This window comes from Zonotrichia albicollis, chromosome 12 (assembly GCF_047830755.1).
Source record: "Zonotrichia albicollis isolate bZonAlb1 chromosome 12, bZonAlb1.hap1, whole genome shotgun sequence".
Lineage (NCBI taxonomy): Eukaryota > Metazoa > Chordata > Aves > Passeriformes > Passerellidae > Zonotrichia > Zonotrichia albicollis.
In genome coordinates, this window is record NC_133830.1 from 13,245,103 (window position 1) to 13,269,976 (window position 24,874).

General features: G+C 37.1%; 1 protein-coding gene across 4 annotated transcripts in view; it reads right to left on the bottom strand.

Moving 5' to 3' along the window:
* Positions 1-24,874, bottom strand: part of CACNA2D3 (calcium voltage-gated channel auxiliary subunit alpha2delta 3) — a 382,402-nt gene that overhangs the window by 202,682 nt on the left and 154,846 nt on the right. For all 4 annotated transcript variants that reach the window (XR_012582234.1, XM_074549898.1, XM_074549897.1 and 1 more), the window contains 4 exons: positions 9,192-9,323; positions 7,763-7,823; positions 7,526-7,676; positions 1,425-1,499 (listed from right to left, as the gene is read on the bottom strand). Coding sequence is in view for 3 of the 4 variants with exons in the window: in XM_074549898.1 (XP_074405999.1) it covers positions 1,425-1,499; positions 7,526-7,676; positions 7,763-7,823; positions 9,192-9,323 (419 nt within the window). In the remaining variant the exon portion in view is untranslated. The remainder of the gene's footprint in view (positions 1-1,424; positions 1,500-7,525; positions 7,677-7,762; positions 7,824-9,191; positions 9,324-24,874) is intronic.

Consider the following 24,874-nt stretch of genomic DNA (forward strand, 5'->3'; position numbering starts at 1 on the left):
TATGGGGTAATCTGCATTTTGATCAGTTGCAGAATGATGGAAAGGTTAACTGGGATTAATTCCAGACAGGACATCTGGGCAATACATTTGAATCTTTAGGTCTGCATCTAGAACTTGCACAGATTTCATGTGGCTCATTTGATGTACCCACAATAAAGTGCTCATTTAGAAAACTGCATCACAATTCACAAATGAGAGACTTCAACATTAAATTATTAACAATTCATGCCCACATAGCAACCAAATGATATTTAGATATCTACAATGGTAAATATCAAATACATAAAAGGAGAAGCCCATGAAGAATAAATTCTGTAGGACATAGATAAAGTGCAAGCAACTCTTGGGAGTAACACAATGGAGTAAAGATCAGCATGACAACATCAAAAATCATTTTGTCTTGGTAAACATAAGGAGACCCAGGACTGACACACTCCAAAGGGTGTTTTCAGAGCTGTGTTCTCTAATTCCTGTAACCGATCAGTGACAACCTGAGCACAACTGAAGTACAGCACTGGGTGTTGAGCAGAATTCAGTGTTGAGCTGAAACTTTTCTGTTCCCTTTCTTTTAGTGAAAATATAAACTACACAAAGAAAGATTATAACTGCCCCAACCATAGGTCAGGCTCAGGACAGAAGGACAAACCACTCTGAGACAGGAAGCCTTAGCAAGGAAGAAGCTGTACAATTAGAGACATGGCTCATTTTAACAGGCCTTTTACTCTACAAGAATCACAGGGCTTTTCAACCATCGTATTTCATAATTTCACATGGCATAAACAATTTTACCTCAGCTCCCAACATTGCCTGCACAGAACCACTGAAGAAAACTGTCAGGGAATAAACTAAACTTCAAGCTACAGATTCATACTGCAATCACTCTTCAAATAAAATTTGCACTGCAGTCACCATAATGGGTTTTTTCCCCTAAAAGTTCTAGCAAAATGAAACTAATCTGAACATTTTCACACAACATTCTTGAATGAATACATTATTACATTAACAGACCTATTTGGAATGTTAAATTATTTTATTCTTACAGTATTACATTTGTTTGGAGGTTTTGCTTCAACTTTAGTGTTACTTTGAGTTAAGAATGCAATCTCTTCCTCAGTAATTTTTGTGAAAAGAATGATAGTTCAATTTAAAGTGGCTGAAATATTTTACTTAAAATAATTACCAAACTTTATTAACAGTATATTCTCAGTGACTCCTGCAATTTCTCATTAAGTTTATTCAACCAAATTGACTAGGAGATTATTTCTTTCTTTCTGTGGAGTCACAAAAAACTCTTTGAAATGGCATGAGCAGAATAATTAATAAATTTTCATAATGGAATGCATTGTAGTAGGAAAAGATCATTATAGCACATTGTCACCCACTGCATCCCAGTTCTCCAGTGTTTTGTTACTTTCATTTCTTACCTCTTTGTTGGCTCTGTCTGCTTGAACTAATGTTCCATTCAGACATGGCTCTACATAGTGGAGTTCTTCATTATACTACAGAGGGAAATACAAAGTATGATGAAAAATTTAATTAAAAGCTTGGAAGATACAAGTCAATTTAATGACTTAGAACTACAGTGAATGAAATATGCGCAGAAAGCAAGAACAAAAGGATTTTGTTCATTTTAAAAAACTGGCTGAGGTATTTCTTTTCCTCTTACATGATTCTTAATTTTCAGAGGTTTATACTTCTAAAGGAGCATTGAATGGATGACAAAACTCAGGTGGACTTAAGGGTACTATATACACTAGTTGGCAAAAATATCCCTCAAATTGAAATCTGGATAATATTAAGAGATCATGTTTGCTACATCACAAACTGAGCTCATAATTAACTCATAATTCTTTTCTAGATATAAGAAAATCCTGAAAAATATTTATGGCGCTGTCTAACATTTTAAAAGGTTAATACTGGAATAACTACACCAAAAAAATCTGTAAATTGAATCAGTCCTATAAATGACTGACAATTTTCAAAATTTCAGTCAAGCAGAGATGCTTATTATACACAAAGTCATGAATATGTGGCAGATCTTGAAGGAATTATCTGTTTTTCTTACACAGGGTAGGGAAGCTACATAGCCTAGTCCTACATCCAGAAGCATCCTAAGCATGAAAAAAAAAATGAAAACTGATCTGCAATCAGTAGAACTTGTAATGAACGATAAATTGAAATTTGAACTTGTTTCAGTCTTTTAAACCTTTCAACACAGGTCAAATTAATAAAGCAGTACCCCCAACAAAAAGTTTTCTACTTAGAGCCTTAACTGAATTCCTTCTCCTGCTAGTTTCATCTCCTTTAGAAGTAGATAAATTTATAAGTTATCAGAGATCAAATTGTAAGGACTTTGCATCTAGACTTTAGGTGGTTTCATCCTTTCATAAAGGATTAAGTGAATCAGAACATCCACAGTAAACAGCACAAAAACAATCAGGGAAAACATTTCATTAGATTAATGTGAGCATTTCCTCCCTTCTTCCTCCACCTCAGTGGGAATAAAGAGAGCCCTCCAATGACTGACTGGTAACAAAAAGCTGCTTGGGCAGGGGTCCCTGTCACTGAATTCTCACTGTCTCTGTCACTGTGAATTCTCACTGTCTCTCTCTGCCTGTAGCTCCAGATTTGCTCCACTCCCTTCAGCTTAACACCACTGCTCTCCACAGCTCAGGCCTGGAACCTGCTCCCCTTGGGACACCTGTCGTCACCAGTCACTCCAGCAGTGCTCTGCTCACCACATCCATCACCAGCAATTGCTCCTGCACAGGGAAGAGTATTTAAAGTGAACTGCATGGAGGCACTGTGCCAGCCTCTGTCCTCAGCTATAAGGGAATATAAACCCAGAGTAACTTGCTGTTGCTGGATATACAGATGATTTATATCAGCATCAGCATAGGAACTGGTTACACAGAAACAAGCAAAAAATACTTTAATGATATATACATATAATTTCTGCAGCAGATTTGCATGCTTCCTACTTGTTTTATTGCCATCAATGTTATTTCAATGTGTGAGAGTGTATGGACTTTCTGTTGTTCCATAGGTAATACAAAGTACAAGGCAAAGGCTTCTAGAACAGTTCAGGGTCACTGAGAGTGTCCCATGTGCATCTCAGCCTCATAACAGTTTATTGATCTGATAAATGATGTACTTTCCCCTGTAGTTTCTCTCTTCAGACTGCTTGCCAGTCTATCTCCTGAGGGTCATTGCAAAATAATAATGCCAAATCTACACAGCATCTCTTATTATAGTCCAAAGTCAAGACCATACTCCATTCTATTGCAAAAAATAAGATCCTGAAAATCTGTGACACTCTGGTACACAAGCCCCTACTCCCAAGTTTTTTCTGGTCATACACAGGTTTTTCTCAATATGTTCTTTAATCAAGATACTTTTCAGTTCAGCCTGTTCTTAGTTTTGTCTCTATAGCTGTCATTGGAAACTACAAGAGCATACATATTTATCTTTATATCATACCAGGCACAGTGTCTGCAAGTGGCCAACGCTCCTGATCTGATTCACAACTGCTGACTTCCCCAGCAGTGCCCAGTACAGATGTCTTGTTAATTTACCTCAGTGAAAGCCTGCATTTGGCTTTTCAAGAATTCTTGCATCATGGTGTTTTCTCACATTTCCCAGTGTTACACATCCCAGTGCTCCGTGCCCTGGCATGTGACATATTTGCAAATGACAGCAGTAGCTGGGAGAGCTGATACCTGCACAATGGCCTGGAATAGCCTGGGTTTTGCTGAGGGGAGGGAGGTAAAAAATAATTACCTTCCTTTCTGAGCTCCTCTTCAAAAACCCTGGGTTACTCTTGTAATTTTAACATGTAATTACACTGATATTTACTATTTTATTTACGTTGTTATAGTTATCTGTCTTATTGCTTCACATTATTTTGTCCCTCTTATTTCTGTGCACAATAGGCATAAAAATGTAAGCAGGCTAAAATGTGGACTAAGAGAAACCATATAATTATTTAGAGAGCTGTAGGCCTACATTCTATAATAAGATACTATTCATATTCTAAAAATTATATATATATATATATACATATATATATATTATTTTAGCACACCTACACAAGTGGTATACATCTTCCTTAGCATTTTCCATATTTCTTCTCTATCACATTTAAGCTGCCTGGCACAAGGTCCACAGAAATAAATTAAATTTCCATTTTGTTGTGCAAGAATACAGATAAAAAATTCACATTATATTAAAGTACATTCAGCTATCTAATTCAGCCCAGCCTAAGAAGCCAGTCCAGAAAAGGAACCAAAGGAATTGGTGTTTCCATAGTTTACTGTGCCAAACAAGTGGCACACAAGCACAGGCCACTGCTTGGAAACTTCATATGGAGGTGCATTTTTGCTGCCTCTCTTTGTCAGCCAGCTCACACATCAGAATCTGATTATTTAGGCAGGCTGAAAAGTAAATTTATCCATGGTCTCTTCTGTAGAAATAAAAAAAAAAAAAAGAGAGACTATTTATATTGGAAAATTCTACACATTAATACTGGGAGCTATACTACTGTGCTTTGAATTAAAAACTACTTTTATTCTAATCAATTTTGCTAAAAGGGTGTGTCCAAAGCAGTAAAGTTAATTTAACATTCTTGGCTCAGTTAATATTTTGCTAATTCCGTGTAGAGTTTGTATAAAAGCATTTTTAAAATTTCAGCATTTGACAAAATTAGTACTCGTTTTATGATAATGTTGTCAATTTAATGCTTGACTTGGAATTATACTTCAAAGTGAATTGGAAAAACATGCCTTTTCTGTTGTTGCTGCAGATATCTCTGTTCATGCACCAGTGAACTGACCTTAAATTTTAACATAGGCAGCACAAAACCGCTCTCGTATTTCAATAATTTTTTCTGCAATTCAATCATCTAGTCCATCAATTTCAGATGGATATTGCAACAACCTACCCATGAAAGCTAAAATGATCTTTAACATTATCCTTTTCTGTTTATTTTCTGGAAAGACCTGCAGTGAATCCTGCTTTCTGATATATGTATACATTTATATCTATCTATATGTATGCAGAAATACATGCAAGTATTCATTCTGTTAATCACTGTGCTTAATAAAGCCATCCTGACAGTCATGGTCATTCAAGTTCAAAATTTTGCTTTATATAGTGAGTACAGAATTTGTCCAGATTTCCCACACTAATAAAGCTCTTATTTCACCTCAGGTTTTGGGCTGGGGAGAGAGCGAGGTGCTTGGAGATTTGTCTGAGACTTCCACATGCCCAGGATGTCACAGAGCACCAATTTGGAGTCGCCTCCCAGAGAGGTCAGCCTGAGCAAGGCTCAGCTGTGTGAAGGTTCAGTCTCCACCTTCAGGGCACAGCAGATCCATTTCTGCACACACTGCACAGCTGGACAGCTCTGGAGACAGAGGGGATCTGCTGGTACAGAGCGGATTTCTTGGACTGACATATGTGTGTCCTACCTTCAAATGAAACTGCTGTCACATCAGCAGGCTGTGCCTGAATTACAGAGAGCAAGATACAATCTCACTCAAACATTTGTTGTAGATAAAAGCTGTATGGGATTTTCAGGGCTTTCACACCAAGCAGCCTCTTGTGTGGGCTTTGTTGTCTCGTGTTTTAATCACTGGAACATCTCGGTTCTTGACAAATTTCATTTGCCCTGCTGGCACTTGGTCAAAGCAATGCCTCGGAAGCAATTTCTGCAGATAACATAAATCCCAGTGGCTGGCTCTGCTGTGTCCCCTCACTGTCTCACACAGCACATTTTGAAAGCAGTTCATGGTTCAGCCCAGCCTACCTGTGCCATTCCTCATTTAAAGGCCCACTCCCTCCACAACACATCTCTCTTGCTAGTTTGTTCTATTTTCAAGCAATTTTTTTGGTTTTTACACAGTTATTTATCTGCCTTGTGAGACAGCAAGAGGAAGCTCAGGCAGGGGAGGTTTAGATTATATTAGGAAAGGATTTTTCACCCAGAGGGTGGTTCAAGAGTGGAGAATAGGCTCCCTAGGGGAATGGTCACAGCAGCAAGCCTGGCAGAGTCCAAGGAATGTTTGGACAATGCTCTCAGGCTCATGGTGACATTCTTGGGGTGTCCTGTGCAGGGCCAGGAGTTGGACATGATGAGGTTGATGGGTCCCTTCTAACTCAGCATATTCCATGATTCCATGACTTAGTGCAAAACTCCCTACAAACTCTTCCTGCAGAACCCCAAGGCAAGGACAGCTCTTTACCTCCTCACCAGCCAACCAACTTTTCTTTTTTCTTCCTACATAATTCACAGTGACTGTTACAACTACTGAGAAACACAGATCATAGACCAAAAAATAGCTGGTCAGGCATCTTAGTAATTACTCTAGCTGAAACATTCTTTTAACTTACAGAAATTATTTAGATTGCAGTTAATCACATTTTTTTAAAGGACAGTAAATCTTTTTTTGATATAGTATGTAATTATATCTTTATACAACATGAGTTTCTGCTAATTATGCAATTATCATGCAAAGAGATTAATATGACAGTCTGAACTGCTGGCTGTGTGTTAAAAATACAGTATATGTACATATACTTCATGCACATATACTTCATTTTCTGTACAATTTCAATGATTTACACTTGTGTCTCTGGGGTCATTTAATTTAGTACACAAAGGACTTGTGCAAGAACACAAAAAGGCCAAAATCTTCCTTATATTTAAGAAGTTGAAGACATTTACAAATTGGAGAAAACCCCTTTTTACAAAGTATTAGCAAGACACTATCAGCAAACAAAAATTTATGTAACAACCAATTTCTCCTCCCTTCCCTCCCCTGCAAATCATAGTTCTGATGTCAGTTTTGGATTTGTTGAAGTCATCCTTACCCACAAGATTAATCCCATTACTCTTAAGTACAGTAAAACCAGCCTCTTGTCACAGCTTTGAGAATTGTACCTGTACCATGGAAAACTCACTTTTACACAAGAGGAGCTACTGAAGATCTGATTTCTCACTGCTGGTAAACACCAGCAGCCATCTACACAACTTACCCAGACACACATTTCAGACCAGAACACGAACATTGGGAGTTATGCTGGTATTTCATCATGCCATGCAAGTCTTAGAAAAAGCTAAAATCTGAATCCATTAATTGTTACATTTTACCCATTTTGCACCTTACTGCAGAAGCTGAGGGGGAAAAGCAGGTGGGAAGGCAGACACACCCTGAAATAAAAGTTAAGGTAATATACAAAGTTTAAACAAACTAAAAAAATAGATACAACTATTCTTCACAACCCCAGACTGAAGGCTACTTCTTTGAGGGGTTTCAGATTGCAAGTCACAGACAAACAGCCCAAATCTCTGACAGTTAAAGAATCTCATACTGAAAAAACAAATGTTTCTGTCCAGTGGGTTCAGATGTCAGCCATCACCTGTCTGCAACATTTTTCAAGTGGCTTGAGTGAAGTAAAACATGACAGATGGCAAGAAATGATGGAAGAAAAATAGTTGTAAAAAAAATTATCCTGAGACACTCACAGCAATTATATTGAAGAAGTCATCATCTCCAAGGGTATCCAAAATGGATGAAACTGTCTGTTTGGCAATAGTCAGGCGAAGCCCTTTCATACTGCCACTGACATCCACTAAAATTACCACATCTTTTGGAGAAGTTGCTGCCTGGATGTACCTGAGGTGAAAGACAAAACTTCTTTTAAATACTGAACTTTTCATCATTTCAAATTTCTTAAACACTGGCAGTCATCAATTGCCTACCACTTTCTGTTTCTGCAGTCAAATGCAATCACTCCATTCTCATCAGGTTCCCATTTAATTCCTGTTAAAAAAAAAAAAGGATAAAAGATTAAATTAAATTTTCACAGTACCTGTGGAAAATGTATCTGTGGTATTGGGGCTAAGTGGTAGTTAATGGAGTTTCATACTTTAATCTAACAGGCAGTGTCATCATAACATAGGAAATACTGTGGGGAAGAAAAGTTCCTAAAATTGGGCAAGCAGAAATATTTTTTTTTCTCACTCCTTTTTAGCCTACTATATATTGAAAGCTCTTCAGGTCTACAATGTTCATTGCACTATTTTCACAAAATTCTTGCCATTCTTGGTATTTGGTGCTGGCAAGCTTTATCACATCTTGCCAAGTCCTTTCCAGACCTTGAGCAGTTCTGACTCATGGCTGGCTGCAGGAGCTGTCCTTACACCACCTGCTTCACTCACAGGTCATACTCTGAATTTTCACTCACATCACTGTGAAGAGGTAACATCTCCTGGTTGTGGGTCAGAAGGAATATGATAAAAAAATCTCCAAGGAAAAATAAATGTCAGGGGAACTCTTCCTGCTTTTTACACTCATTTTCTAGCACAAAACAAGAAATAGCCTTGGAAATAAGGACTTATATTTGAAATATCATGGAGCTTGGGAGCTGAAATATAATCTAAAACTAGCACAGATATAGTAGCCATTACTCTCAGCCACTTTCAGACATACAGGCTTATAGTGAACTTGCTTAAACTCAAGACTTAAACATGGGTTGCTAAACCACATTAGCCAAAGGAACAATACCCACTACGAGCCTGATTCGAAGTTACAGAAGCTGAGAATCAGTTTATTTAACCTCATAGTTTGTTATAATGTGGTAAATTTTGTATAGGACTACACATAAAACTTAATAGGCAACAATATAAGTTTTAACCTATTTCTATAGAAATAATACAAGTGATGTGATTGCATTTTATTACAACTGGTGTGAAAATAAACTTTCAAACAAGTTTTTAAATTTTTTTAATGTAAATCTGCCAGTTTAAGTGGAATTTTAAAAATAAAACAAATAATGATGAAGTCTTACTGTGTGCATTGATAGAGCAGAGAATTCAAGCTTAGCACTATATGAAGGTTCTAATCCTTTTGCTCTCCTTCTCACAGCCTCTTTAGAAGTTATTTTTCACATGTCTGTATATTTTATCTAAATAGAAATTTTTATGAGTACATGAGTTATCATGAGGGTTTCACCTCCAAATATAAATTGGTAGAAAAAACTCAAAAATTTCAAGATTTTGATTGGAAATCTTTCTGAAAACTAGATGAAGTAAAATCAAACCTGCAAGTATTGGCAGTCAGAATTTGTGACAATACTCAATGCAGCCATGGAATTCTTTATTGTATTTGAAGGACTTCTCTTCTTCCTACCTGGATATTGCCTGAAAAATCCTTTTGCACTTCCAAAGTACTGCCAGATGAGAGAAGGGTCACGATCAAAGTTATCAACAAACACCTTATTTAAAGATTCTGACCAATAAACTCCATTTACAATGGCTGGATCTGGAAAAAAAAATAAAGAACACACACAAAGAAAAGTGATTTTTTGATAAGTAGAATCCCATAACCTCTACCATCTTCAGCTTATTCAATACCCAAAAGTCCATTGACTTAAAACTGTTGTAAAACTGTTTTAGTTTCCTTTGTCAAATAAGTGATCCAAAATAAATAATTCACTTAAAGAACAGGACAGAGAAACCTGGTACTATTTTTTAGATTAGTTAAAATTGCTCTTTAGAGCATCTATCTTGAACCACCACCTTGCTTGTTGTGGAGAACATAAATAACTCCATCTAATATAGATTATTTACTCAATGTACCTTCCCTAAATGCATGGAATGTCTCATTGTAACACTTTATTTTTTAAAGCATTACATTTCATTATGTTTGAAAGTTTTCATGTTGGAACAGAAAGTGAAATACCTTTTACTTTGCCCTTGAATATGCATAAAAACACATCTCATTACAAATACCACAAGTTGTTATTTGGAAAACACTGAACCCACATTCCACAACAATTACCCAATTAGTTTTTATTTCCATAGAAAGAGAACTACAAAGCAAATACTTGATGCTGAAACTGTTCTGTTTAAGACATCCCCATCCATCAATCCCTAAGACTCCAGGCTGCTCAAGTGTGTCTTGAAGCTGCAGATTTGGTTCAATAGTGGGAAATGAGAAATCAATGAACCTGTCTTAGAAAGTTAGTGGATTTCAAACTGTGAATTTTGAAAGGTGAGAAACAATTAAGATACAAGATATTCCCAGTTCAATCTTATGTGAAGTCAACAGAATATAAAGGAAAAAAGCAGAACTGAAATCACAGATGCATTATTTAATTTTCAAAAGTGTGCATACATGAATACACAGTAACATTTGCTCAAGTATTTGAAATAAAGCAGCCATTAGCTTGCAAAATAATGTCACTGTACTGATTTCAGAAGACTGCTTCAAATGTGATTTTAATGGAGTGGAAAAAAGGCAAATTGTTATCTTCCCCTGCATTCATCAAGAAAAAACAGCAGAAAAATTGAAATGTCTTAGCCACACAACTTTGCATGCTGCTTTCACCTAAGTATTTAGGTTTATGTAGAAGAAGTGCTGAAATAGCAAGGTCAACAAAACAGATCTTATTTTTAAAACACATGGAGTGCAGTTAGTTGTTTCTCTAGAAGATGATATATGCACTTAAGTTCTGCCACACCAGACACATGTCAAACAAACTGATGTCGCTGGTCCAAGGGCACTAACTTCAATCCTGCCTAGCTGGCAAAACCTTCATTGTCCAATGGCCTCCCAGTCTGTAGTTACCCCAATAATGAGCTGTGACCAAAACATCACAAATCAGCTCTCAAGACTGAGATCTATCATTGGTTTGCAAAATATGCTTCTATTTCAGCATCCCAATATCAGCCCATTGCTCAACAGTCAGACATTACCTGAGATGTGAAGCACTAAAATGAGAATTCTATTCCTCAGCCCACAGGAATTTTCCAGTACCAGTTCAAACACTGATATTCTGATTAAGCTCCTATACTTCATGTATAATGGAGTATCCAAATCACTAAAAATTGCAGTGGCACTGTTGACTCAGCATCACAATCCTGACATAAGGCAATAAGTTTAATTCATCTTTGAAAAGAGTGAGCAAGTTCAGAGGATTGGGTTTTGTTCTTTTACTTTTCCTGGTGCTGCTAGAAAGGTCTATTTAGAGGAAAATAGAAAGCACCATTTCTCAAGCCTCCAGAGGCTCTTTATATGCCCTGCAGTCATCAGATTAGTGAAAAGCCAAACAAATCAAACAGAATAATTCTAAATTAATTTATATTTAAAATAACCTGCAGTGCTTCTTAGAAACTTACGTTTGGATGTCTTTCCAAGACTGCCCATTGTACCTTGGTATTTTACAGTTTTATCAATTCATTGGATGTCTCCTATCCTGGATTCCTCAGGGCTTAAGTTTTCATGTCCTTTCCTAATGAATCAGAGCTCTAATGCCACTCATGAGCGGAACCCTCCTCCTACCAACCCAATGACAATTTCCTTTGAATTCTATATGCACTCCAGTTCCATAAGGTTATGGCACAACTTTAGTCGTTTACCTCTTAAATTGTCAACCAAAGTCTTTCCAGTAGCATATTAAAAAATGTATTTGTATATACAAAATACAGATATAAATCACTTTTTAAAAATCACACTGAAATATCCATGGGTACTAGATAATTTTTTAGATTATTTTTAGATAATTTTTAGATAATTTTAGATTTTTAGATAATTTTTTTTTAGACCATCTGTGAAGAGCCACTTAACATGTTTATATATCTGTATTACAGATTAGAGAACTCCATGGAAATAAAAATCAGGAAATTTTCCCTGAACGTGTCTGGTGGAGTCCATATTCTGCATTAGGCTGACAACACTAATCATCCAACTCCTGAACATTAATCCAGTGACACTGAAACTAATAGACTTATTGTTTTTAGCTGGAAGGAGCATAAAGCAGGCATTATAAATAAGAGGGCACAATTAAAGTGTGACCTGTGCTCACTGTATTCCTTCAAAATGAAAGCTGGTGATAATTCCCTGCCTTCCCACGCACTGCATGTCTGTTATGCTGGCTGTTCTTCTTACAATATATCAAGTTACATTTTAGGCACCAACCACTTCAATAAAAGAAGCAAAGAGGTATATAATTTTTTTCTTGTAATACAAGGAAAAGTGGTGTAGGGACAAATGTAGGCACAGAACAAAGCAGCAGACCTGGAAGTCATGAGTGTCTGCTGCTGCTGCACCTTCAGCTGGAGGGATTTCACTCTGGATCTCTTTGTTCTGAACTTTATAACTCTGCTACATGGAGGCATCTCTGTCCTCATGCACCATCCCAAATACAGCTGCATTTCTGACCAGATGTCACACTAAATCATCATCTAATAACCTGTACGTTCAACTTGTTCTGGGCAATTTCCAATTTTAGTAATGACACTAAAACTGTTTAAATTCCCTCAGTACTTCATTCAGAAACAGTATTCTTAAGTTTTTCAATTACTGGTGAGCATCATCTGCATCCCCCAGGTAGTTAAATGTCAATGGTAGTAAATTATTCTGTGAGAATCTTCAGAAATTTGGTGAGGGAGAAAAAAAAAAGATAAAGCTTAATATAAATGCAGAATCATCAATGTGATGTTATGGGGCTCAAAGATAATAAATGGAAATAGCTTTCACCACAGTTCTTGAAATATGATTTCTGCTTTTGCTTCCTGGCAGATAAAATATTCCCTTTCCCTTGTCTTTTCGATGAGCTGGCTTGCAATTATATGGGATTTTGCTCCACCATTGTTTGTGTAGATGTTGCCTGTTTTTACTGACATTTAACATAAATCCAACCTCCAGGAAAATAAGTACAGTGACAGGAAACTGAAATGAGATTGCCAAAGAACAGTACAAATGCATGTAGCAATTAAGGGGCTGTCACAGACCCTGCTGGCCTGAAAAGGACTGAACAAAAGCAAGGAAGAGGCACAGGCTAAAAGATGTGCAATAGCCAAAGGTAATGACTTTTTTTAATGTCCCCAGAATCCAGAGTATACGAAGTCTATAGAACAAAACTAATACCTACACAGCCCATTCTGCATTTCAATTGTTGCAGCATGCAGAAAATAAGGGAAACCACTGAGGAACTCAGTAACTATGAAGAAAGTTCTCTTTCTTGTCATATTCTGCTTTATTCTCAAGAAAATAAAAGCTTCCAATGAACCTTAATCTTTTCTCCCTATTCTATTCTTTTTGTGATATAATCATTACTTTTTTCTGGAAAGCTGTCAGAGATGCTGGCATTGGAAATGATCTTCCCTCCTGTAGTATCTGACAGCCTCAGCAGCAGCCCTAAACTGCAGAGCAGCTCTGTCCTGCCACAGAGCAATGCAAGCACAGCCTAAGGGCCCAAGCACTGCAAAAGGAATGCAAATCCTGCACATTTCTGGCTCAGAGATAGCAACAATATTAGCTTAGTTTTTATGACATTGACAACATATTTAGTCTGGTCATATTTTAAAGAATAACAAAATCACATACTTTGCTGGGACATATACCAACAATCTAATAATTACACTACTCAACACTAATATGAATGCTTTTCAGGGTGGTCCAGCAGACTCAAGAGCTGGGGCTGGATGCCAGTTTTGGCAACTGCCTTCACTTTTTTCTCTCTCTTCCCCTCTCTCTGACTCCAGGGTAATGTGGATGCATCAGCTCACAGATCAAAGCATCTGGCCATCTGTAGACATAAAAGAAGGTGTTTGTCCATTTTGCTTCATGTGCTGGGAACTGTTCACCAATGTCAGAAACCACATTCCCTCCTTGCAGGAATATGGGATGCTAAAGGCTTCCAGTACGTGCCTGCATAAAGGCATAGCAGTAGGCATTTAGTGCCTTCATCTTCCAGCATTGCCCTGATACCTTCACCCTCCTCCTTTGAAGTGGCAGCAGAAGAACTGGAGTATGGCCAGATGTGTTTATCTTTTATGCTGTTTCATGAGTGCATTTAGGTGATGTTTTGTATTGCTTCATGGTGTGGAGGGGACAGTGTTCTTTTTTTGTTTGAGGGGGGAGGTTTTTACTATTTTTTTTTTAATTAATGAGATGGACTGAGATTTAACTTTAGCTCATTTGAAAGTCAGAATTACAGCTGCAAACTCCTCACTAACAGCATTCTGGGATACAGATTCATTTCTGTGTCTTAAGGGCTTGCCTTCTCATGAGTTATAGAAAATGTCCTGCAGCAAATCAGTGGAGATTTGAGCCCATTTCATCCACTTGATGCTGGCCTGGCTGGACTTTGCTTAACTTCTCAGATGTAACAGCTAAATGCAAACAGTGTGGGGGCTGAGCAGTGGGCAGGTTAAAGCAAAGCTCTGGAAACAGCATATAGGCACCAGCTATGAAAATACAACATAAACTTCTGTTTTAAATTAAAGGAGAAACTCAGAGGAGAAGTCAAGAGCATCCCAGGACAAAAAAGAAAGATTCTGCTTTACTAGAGCTGTTGTCCCAGGAGCCAGGTATCAGGGGCAGTTAGACCTGCCTCTAACATGCCCTAACAGATGGGATTGCCCACCCAGCAATTGCTTTGAGCTGAGAGCTAATGCCAAAAGCCAGTCATCATGATAGATAAATTAATTAATGATACTTCAGATAGGGTATTTCTGTATTTTCAGTGAAACATACTAATTTCCACATTTCTGCATGATACAAATTGAGGACGGTGAAGAATGAAAAGATAATAAGAAAATACAGCATCACAGAACTATAAGATGCCATGATGTAAAGAGAAAGGGTGAACAACATGGAAAGCCACCGATAGAAATGGTTTTCCGAGTGGAAAAGAGAAAACAAATTTTGAGAACTCAGGAATTAAGCAAATTGAGCAGAGGCCTTATATCCATTGCAAATCAAACAGAGGCCTTATATCCATTGCATTTTCATCACTAAATTAGTCCTGAATACTGCAAAGAAAAAGAGCCAGTTCTAGCACACAGCAAGCAGAAATTTCTGCAGAGTCTGATGGAAGAGTGGCTATCAGCAGCCAGGAAATTCAAACCTCTGGTAAGTGACAGACCAGAAAAAGTGTCACAAGAAGCAATAGAGGAAGCCAGTGGAACACACTGCAAAGCAGGGAAAAGAAAGCAAATGTGACTGCTGCTAAATCCAGCCAACTGTACTGTAAAATATTTAATGCACAACCTACAAAAGGGACAATTTTATTCAGAGCTATTGTCAAAGTGATGAATGACAAAGGCAAGGCATAGCCTTGGAAATAAAAGTCATCCTTACAGAAATTTCTTGGGGACAGATCCATCCACCAGTCTTTAGAAAAGCCATTTGAAACACAAGACCATGCAAACCTGTTAACTAGCACTTCACAAAAACTATTCCATTCCTATTGCACAGATATTCAGAGACTCAGAGTTACAGGAGCAGGCTGACTTAATGGCACAGCACAGTGCAGCTGGGACCAAGAAATAATGCTTTGAAGGAGGTTCCAAAGTCATCCTGTGTTTACCAACACATCATGCTTCTTGCCTCAGCAAATGGAGGCACGAAAACCTTTAGAGAGAAATGTTTTACCAGGTAGAATGCATCCCAGTTGCAGTGGGCTATAACAAATTAAACTTCTACTGCTCCATTCCTGGGAGCATCAACAGAGTACGAATATGCAATTATTGGATGTAACAGCACACTTATCTACTACCATGGCAAATCACCACCTCTTATCCTCTCAAATCAACAGGCCCTTACTTCTCTTGTGCTTTTATAGTCCTTGCCCCAAAGACTGCTCGCCCAGTTTGAGTAAAATGGAAGTGCCCGTGAAGCGCCGCCTTGCCCTAAAGACTGTCTGCACAATTTGAGCAAAATGGAAGCTTTACTCATACAAGATATGAAAATGTTCAGCTGTTTATAAAGCCTCTGAAGATAGTAATAAAAACACTGAGCAGATGTACAAATGTATCTTGAGATGAGTACATTACAAAATCCATTATGTATTCTTAAACACTATTTACTCCTTCAGGAATGTGCCAAATAAAAGCTGCAAGACACCTAAATAAACAAAGTATAGTGTAAAAATGTCTCTGTACGTTTTTAGCCAAACAATATTTTGAAACAGTTTATATTCTAGCCAAGCATGCTAATGCTTAACTAGAAGAGCAAGCCGCCTTCTTCTTCACACAACACATACTCTGGAAAAATCAAAGGGTCTGTGTAATGCAGCAGCGTGGAGAAACAGATTGTTACAGTATTCTAAAACAGTAGACAAAATGAATATGTATATTTAGATAAACTATTATTATTCATTGTCAAATGTCAATCTTGTTCACTACATATAAAGTTACAGTTTTTACTTTGCCAGACAACCATTTAATTAATGCATATTCACTCCTAAAGTTTTCAAAAACCCAGGATTGTCACTGTCTTGTCCTCAAATGCAACAAGAAAGTAGGGGTGGCATCATGATTGACAGAGGCACGTCAGGTCAAAAATCCTCTTAATATTGTACCTGAGATAGTGTTCAGTGACAAACATGCACTGCTCACATTTGTCAAAAGGCAAAGCCCAGCTCAGAGTAACTAAGCAACAGCTGCTGGATCAGGAGAGGCAGAGAGCAGGGCTTTCTAGAGGAAATACTTCACATTTCCATGTAGCCTGGATCTGACATCTCGTTGCCATGGTGATGAGGATGTGTTAGAAACACACAGATTAGATCCACAGCCAGAGACAGACTAGAACACAGCAAAGATAAAGCATGGTACACATCTTGCATGGCCATGCCAACGTTTCCAAAAGGCTTGCTGTTAAAGACAGAGGTTTGAGAGAAAGAAAAAAAGAAATCCATGAAGCTAAAGCCCTTTCCAAGAACAAAGCAGCAGCCTGAGTAAATTCTGGGAATCATATTTGAGGCAGAATTTAAGCAAAACCAGATGGAAGCAGCAGAGAAGTCTGTGCATCTCTGTCCAACAGGCAACAAGAGTTAAAACAAAGAAATATGGGAAGATAGGACATTTTCTGCAACCTTGATTAAATCTGTTGGACTAAGAAAGCTCCTTTTAAATTAAACAATGTCCAGTGTTAGGAAGACAGTGAAAACACTGTCCTAGAGACCTTAAAAAGTGAAGACAAACAATCCAGGGGAAGGATTTCAAAACATAAATATAGTGGTCCAGGACAGTATGTGACCATGAGTATTTAAATAACAGCTCCAGGGTGTTGAATGTGCAGAAGCAAGGTCCATAAAATCATATACAACAGTGACAGACAAGATTTTATTTCTTAATTTCACACCTTACAGGAAAATGATTTTGCATATGTGCTAGCTGCAGATTATAATCTTTCTGCATCACTTGAGAAATGATTTTTTTTGGGTCTAATATTCTAGAAAATAGGTAATCTCAGTTTTGGCAGCCAGTTGGAAAGCATTGATAGGAAAGTATGACTGAATGATATTCATAGCTCTTTTTAAGTATCAAATTGAAAAAACCTTACTTAATCAAAAAATGGTTGTGGTTCATCAAATTTCAATATCTTTTAGAGAAGGCACCATTACATGCAGCAGATTTTTTTTCCTCTGCAAGCAAAACTTTTGATTAGAGTCTGCATTTATTGACTTGTAGAGCATAAACTCATTTTTAACATGCAGTGAGCATCATGCAATGGAAATGCCATTTGACACAGGTAATATTCTTTACCAGTCTCTAAATTGTTCAAGCAAAACTTAAATAATATTTGTGAAGTCTAAGGCAGAGATCTCCTTTTGCAATGTTTTCAGCATTCAAGAAGTAAATAAGGTAAGCAGAAAAACACAGGCTACACCTGATGTCTTTTCTATGAAAGACACTGAGGTCAGAATTATTCACAGTTGTCTTCTATTCATATTGTTTGTAAGTAATTTTAAAAGTATTGGTGATTATAAAGGTAGAAAGAGGCAAAGGATGGAAAGAATTGGAAGCAAATATCTTGCCATGGAATAAGAGATGAAGGTTATAAATTAAAAGATGGTAAGTTCAGAGTAGATATAAGGAAGAAAATGTTTATTATGGAGTTGTGAGGCACTGGAACAAGTTGCTCAGAGCTGGTTGATGTCCCCTCCCTGGAACCACTGCAGGTCAGGCTCTGAGCCCCACAATCCAAGTGAAGATGTCCCTGCTCTTTGCAGGGGAATTAGAGTAGATGGCCCTGAAAGATCTCTTCCAACCCAAACTGCTCCACAATCTACAATCCACAAAACAAAAAAGCGCATACAAATAAATAATTGATTGCCAACTTTCCACAGCAGTAATAACAATAATCCTAACTAAAAGCTTTAAACAAAGGTTGAAGTCACATGATAAAATCTATACTTTCAGCAGCCAGTGAAATGATAGATGGCAGAGACAAAGGGAGGCACAAAAGACAGTGCACATGTGCTGCAAAGATTCATGTCATGAGCAAAGCTCTAAGACAAAGAGATACAGCCTCTTTGTGCAAAACAGTGTTGCAACCTTGTAAAAAAAACCAAAACATGGAAAGGAATTGAATTGTGAAAATGTGAGCAATGATAAGAATTAAATTTAAATCCATAGGAAAATATTTATAATCATAAATAATTTGTCCTCAAAATAAGTGAAATCCAAATACACCTTAAGAGCTGTAAGATACTTTTTAATCACTTATTTTTATAAATCCATTCTTACACAGAGTGATCATGGTTACAGAGTCAAAATGGTTGTCAATATTTGAATGTATTCCAAATGCACTGACATGGAATTAGTATTAGCATGGTATTAATTTAAGGAAAAACAAATTTAGACTATTATTAATGAAGACTCCTTTATCTTTTTACTTATTATTGAACCTTAAAATTTACTTTACAGTCATGAACCAATTTTTAAAAACTGGATGGATTAAAATGGATTTTACAGCTTGATTTACACAGTTTGAGACTCTCAGCAACATATTGTGCGCCTTATGTTTGTTAGTTGAGTTGACATAAACCATATCTCCTGTTGACAGAAACGCTTGAAAATATTCATGGACTTCAGCATCCATCAGTGAAAAACTCTGCAGTTATGGAAAGCACTGATAAAATTGCTTCCTGTACTTCAAAAACTCCACAACTGCAGCTCTATCACAGTATCAGGATGAGAAAAACAGATGGAAGGCAGTTAAGACAGACTTTTCTCTAAGTTAAAATTTATATTATTGCTTTTAGTTTTCAAAGCAGAAGATTAGCTTCAGGCTGTATAATTGATCATCAAATTTTATTTTCTGTCTTGATTCTGTCTACTCTGTCACTAAAGACAAAGCACTATCTTGCACTGAGGCTTCTACTTCATTCTCTAAATATATCAGGATAAATAACTGGCAATCTGTAATCCAGTGGAATATATTTCTTTTAGACTTTGTTTTGTTTGGTTGGTTTTTTTCTTCTTTTAATCGCAATTGGGAAAAGGATTTGGAGCAAATAATTTTCACCTGATCATGCACAAACTGTTCTCTTTCCTGTAACATACATGTATTTCCTAACTTAACAGAGAACCAGGCCTGACAATGTCAAAATGCAGAAGCAATTTACTGAGGCACCTGGCAGTTTATGATAGTAGAGATTTTATAAACTCACCAACCACTGGCCTGCTGATAGGTATTGACCAAAGACAGCCAATCTGATAAGAAAAATCCTCCCTAGTGCCAAAACTGCAACTAGCAGAATTCACAGAGTACAGTCTAATGTCAGGGATAGGAAGGAGGGAACTCTTAATAAGAGTTCCCTCCCCTCTCAAATACATTATGGTAGGGAATAAAGATTTCACTACAAAATTCACAAAAAGATGACAATGAACTCAAAATATAATTCTAAATCACATGGCAGCACTATGGACTATAACTTGCTAGATGATGTGAAAATTCACTCTTTTATATTGGTAGATATAGATGCAATGTCAGAAATAGTTGTAGGTAAATGTTGAGAAATGTATTCAGTATATATCATGTCAGCATTAAAAAGAAATCAGTGTAAGCACTTGGCAAAAGTTCACCTAAATTCCTGAGTTTAACATGTATTCATATAAGGAAAAAACTGAAACATTGCTCATTAGTATGAGCCCCTATATCTAGCATAATGAAAGCTGGTGAGTAGCTTTCCAGACCCAACACTTTTGGGTAAATGCTTTAAAATTTAATTTAAAAAATTAATGCCTTATTTTTACATATCATTATTAGATTCACTAATTGATTTTAAGATATTTCCTTCTCCATGCAGAGAGCACAGATCCTCCCTGAAGCAGAGCCTAATGCTTTTTAGGTGAGGCAGTTACTGATATCAGGTTTCTAAAAAGAGAAAATGCTCATGAATTACCCTCTGCACATGCCAGACACTGGCATTTAAGTTCAGCTTGAGTAGCAGGGGAAAGAAGGAAGGTACCAAAAAGGCATGGATGAAAGATAATTATTGTAGACTTCACAAGTTGATGTGATCATTTTGTGCATTGCCCACTGCATCTCACTTTTCCGCACACCAATCAACATTTCACCCTGGGCACTTCAAAGACAGAAATCAATTATTTTCACAAAGCTCCACGGCAGGAGTGGACATTTCCATGCTCAAACTAATTTGAACAGACATCACTGTAAATCAACCTGGGAAGAAAAACTTCCAAAAGTGAGTCTGTTCAGAGCAAGTGTGTCCGTTTGTACCAGCTTGGTGCTGCTGTGTGAGCACCTCTGAAAGGCATTTAAGGGTTTATGTGATGTTCACCCCAGGGCTTTACTGGGAGTAAAGGGCAAAAAGCCCAAGCTGAAAGATACAGATGTCACAGAATTCTGAAGCACAGGCTTCCATCTCCCCACACAGAGCACACAAGTTGAATTTCAGGACCATGAAAATGTAGCTCTGTGTGTGATGGTGGCACTTGGGGCTGTGCTGGAGAGACCAGACTGCTGAGCCAGCTCTGAAATGCTTCAGTAGTCACAGAGCTTAAAGGGAGAAGCTGTGCCTCAGGCTGTACAATGGAATCTCTCTGGAAACAAGCTCTGGGAAAACAGGCAAGCACTGAAATACTGGTTACAATATCAGCCTGGCTCTCAGAAGTGATCAGTGTGCTGTACAAACAAAAGGCAGAGCAGAGCTGTGATCTGACTATCTCTGCATGGGCAGGAAAAGTCATTAACCTTGTACTACAGCTTAAATTAAAATTCTTCTGATGCAGAACTGTGGTCACAAAACTATCTTGTGTCCATAATATTTCCTGAAATACTTCAGTGAATCACACATATATGTCAACATCCTTTGGTGTGAGAACAGACTGCACCGTTCTCCACCACACAGGAGATACATATATACACATATAGATAATTTTTTTTTCATTTATGTCTTTATACATAAGTCTTTTCCTCAGACATTCACTAGTGATGAAAACAAAAATACACTTAGAATAAATAAGAGTATTTAAAATTGAAAAACTGGGGTTTTTATCCAGTAAAGTTCGAACTCTTTGCTCAATGACTTTTAATAAGTACAAAAAATTCAGTGGATAACTAAGGTTTGCAAAGCTGTAGAATGCACTTAATTTCACTGTCAGCTGTATTAATGGGATGAAGGTTTATCCCCTAGGAAGTGTTTCTCCATTATAAAACTGAGCAAGTAAAATAAGATTATATATTCAGTAAACTAGAAATGACAACAAAGGAAAAACCTCCTATTACTTTAAATCAACTTACATAAGCCTACTTCCCTTCTATTGCCAAGATAAATTGCATCACTTTGTTCTTTTTTTTTTTTTAAAGGCAAAATGAAACATACTTCTCAAGATGCATCTGATCTGATCCAAACAGAGGAATTATCCTTTCTCCAATCTACCTCTATTGGCACATATCTGTCTCCTCCACCACATCTCAGAGATACTGTCCAGGGATGCTAGATGGAGTCACATATGCTCACCTTACTCTACTTCTGTCAAAATACCCAATGAGAAAAGTCAAGCTTGGCTCATTCTACAAGGCATTTTTATTTTTAAAAACATTTAGAAAGACTGTCCTTGAGTGTGTAATATTTTAGTCGAAAATATCAATCTTAGACCAAATATGGAGGCAAAGACATTGTAAGATTTTATGAAATACAAGGGTGTTAGAAAAAATAATAATTTTATACATGAAAAAGTCTCTCTTCAGTTCTAAATTTCTTACCGTGAAGAAGCTGTTGCACTGAGAAATGGAGTTTAAAAGGCAAGGAGAAGTGATCACATCCTAATATTTTTGAATCGTTGAAAATAAAAGAACCTGGGCTCTTCCCCTTTCTACAAACATAAAGCCTACCTTGTCATACAAACAAAGACCAACTGCAAATTCCAAATCCAGGAGTTGTTTTCAGCTAACACCAAGACAATGGATTTCCCCTGGTGTTTCCTGGATTTTATGCAAAGCTACTATAAGTGGATGAGATCCTGCTGTGTGTCACCTCTGGTACTGTGCTGCTCTAGGCTTTGCTTTTCAACAGGTGCCATAACTGAGAAGTGTGTCACCAGGACACACTAACCCTCACCTTGGCTTTGGTTTTCATCTACATTCCTCTGAAAACCACATTTATCCAAGTATTCATAAGCCTCTTCCATGGAAAAACTGCTGAGTGAAAACTCAATACCAGAAAATATGTCATTGCTGTCCACAAGTAGGAGTAAATATGAGGTGACAGATTTAAGAAAAAACCCCAAAATGTGGAGTAGGTTCTTCATCCCAGATACAGCACATACTTTGGACAAAGAATATGGGATCTTGGTTACCTATATTCTCATGCTAACAAAAGGTAAAATGCTAGTCTATTTTTCTTTTATACACTGTCAACATCTGCAACATCAGTTTTGAGTCTTCTTTTATCATTTCCTTGCATACATAAATCCATCCTAGAATCTTATTCTCCCCAGTGGCAATGCTAACACCAAGCTCCCCATGGATGGTTGCCAGAAAGCCTGGCCCTCATTCCAAGTGCTACTTTTTAATTATATGTCACGTTCCTGGAGTCTTCTAAATATACTACTGTCATCTCAGAAAGTAATAAATCAAATTTTGAAGCCATACCAATTTTAAATTACTAATAATTTTTTCATTAGCACTAATGTCTTCTACAATAGCTGTTTAAAATATACTGATTGATATGTAGAAAGTTGTATCTGAGTATCTTAAGAATGTGTAGTTGTGCTGTGAAAGTGTACCTGCAAGATATGTCCAAGAAAGCAGCAAGTCCCAGATAATTTCCATTCTAAATTAATAGGAAGATATAAAAAATAAGACCTATGAGATCTCATTTTGTGCCTCTGTGTAACCAGTATAAACTTTTTTAATAAAAGATCCCAGCAACTGAATGAAACAGTGCCTTATTTACACCTAGACTCTGCCTTTGCATAGCCCAAACCAGATTCAGATTGATTCTGTACTTCCAAAAATTAAACTTTCCTTCTAAAGTGAAAAACATGCCTTCATTCTTCCCTTCTTTTTCCTCTATGAGTATTTTTATATGACTAATGCACTAGCAACCTTTTCCCTGCTTCCCTTCAGAAATCTATATACAGTGGACAATTGCGAAATTTGTGGATGGAAGAACTACTGCTTGCCAAGACTGTTATCACAAAATGTCTTGATTAATTAATTATTAATTGTTTGAAAAGATACTGCCTTGCAAATCCTGTGGCTATTGGCAATGAGCCTATAGGTAATGAGCACACTTTGTGTTCAAAGAGAAGAAATAGAATGCAGTGACGGACATAGATTTGATATTTATCATATTTTCATTGCCTTGATTTCACCATAAATGTAATGAAATTTAGGTTTGCTCTTTATTTTCCAAACCTGAAGATGTCATTAGAATGAGAATTATTTACTCATGCTGTTGCCATCAACATTTTTAAGCTTTTCTATGAAGAGGCTGAAAGAGCCAGAAGACAAATGAAGAATAGCAATATGTTTATGTGCCAAGGTTTTTAAGCCAACCTCATTTAGTGCCCAGTTTAGGGATTGTGCACTCCAGTGATTCCACAGCTGGGCAGCATCACTGTGATTGTGGAAGTTGACCAGGCCAAACCTTTTCCCAAAGCTTCACTGAGCCCACAGTTGTGCAATTTGCAAATTAATGGAACCTGATTTCAGCCACAGGATTTTTACAATCTTTGGCAACCAGATTATAGAGCCTGGTATTAGTAATTAACTACAGAACAACTAATTAAGCCTTTAATCATCTCTTGAATAAGCTAAATGAACTGAGCTCCTGTGGTCTCAGTCCACGGCACATTTGTCAATTCTTTGATGAGTCCTGTGACTCCTCTCTGAACCCATTGCAAATTATCAATATCTGTACACCTAAAAAAACCAAAGTTAGGGAAAAAGTTTAGAATCAGCTTACAAATAAGGTTCTTTTTTTTCCATGTTGACTCAAGAACCCTGTGTTTAACTCTTCAGTGATCACACTTGTCTGTTTCCAACTGTGAGTTCTGGCTGTGGCTCTCCCAAGTAATTCAATAAAATAAAACATAACTTGGAAATGAACAACAGGCCCTTTATAGAGAAATGGTATTCTGCAGACACTTGGTTGTAAAGCTATCAATATCTTCTGCTTGTACCCTCAGGTTAGGATTAAATTAACTTGTTATCACCCCTCTGCATTACAGAACAGGGCAACAAAAATTTTAAGTATATAGTTCTCTGCTTGGTAAGAGAACCATTTCCAGACATTGACAGGCTCCAAACAAGATTATTATGTTCATGTGCAAGGAAAATGCCAGTAACAAACCAGATTTCTGCTGTTGGAATACATTTAAATTATTAAAAAATGCGCTTTCTTCTGCAGCTGCATAAAGTGACAATTTTGGATGGTCTGAATTACACAAAGTAGAAACAGGAATCATCACAGAACTCCATCTTGCCCATAGCTACAGAAAATCCCTGTATGAGAGGCCAAGCTGAGATGTAGCAAGCCCTTTGGCATTTAACTCAAAGTAATCAGTATATAAAATGCATTCACTACATAGCATGAGCACATACCT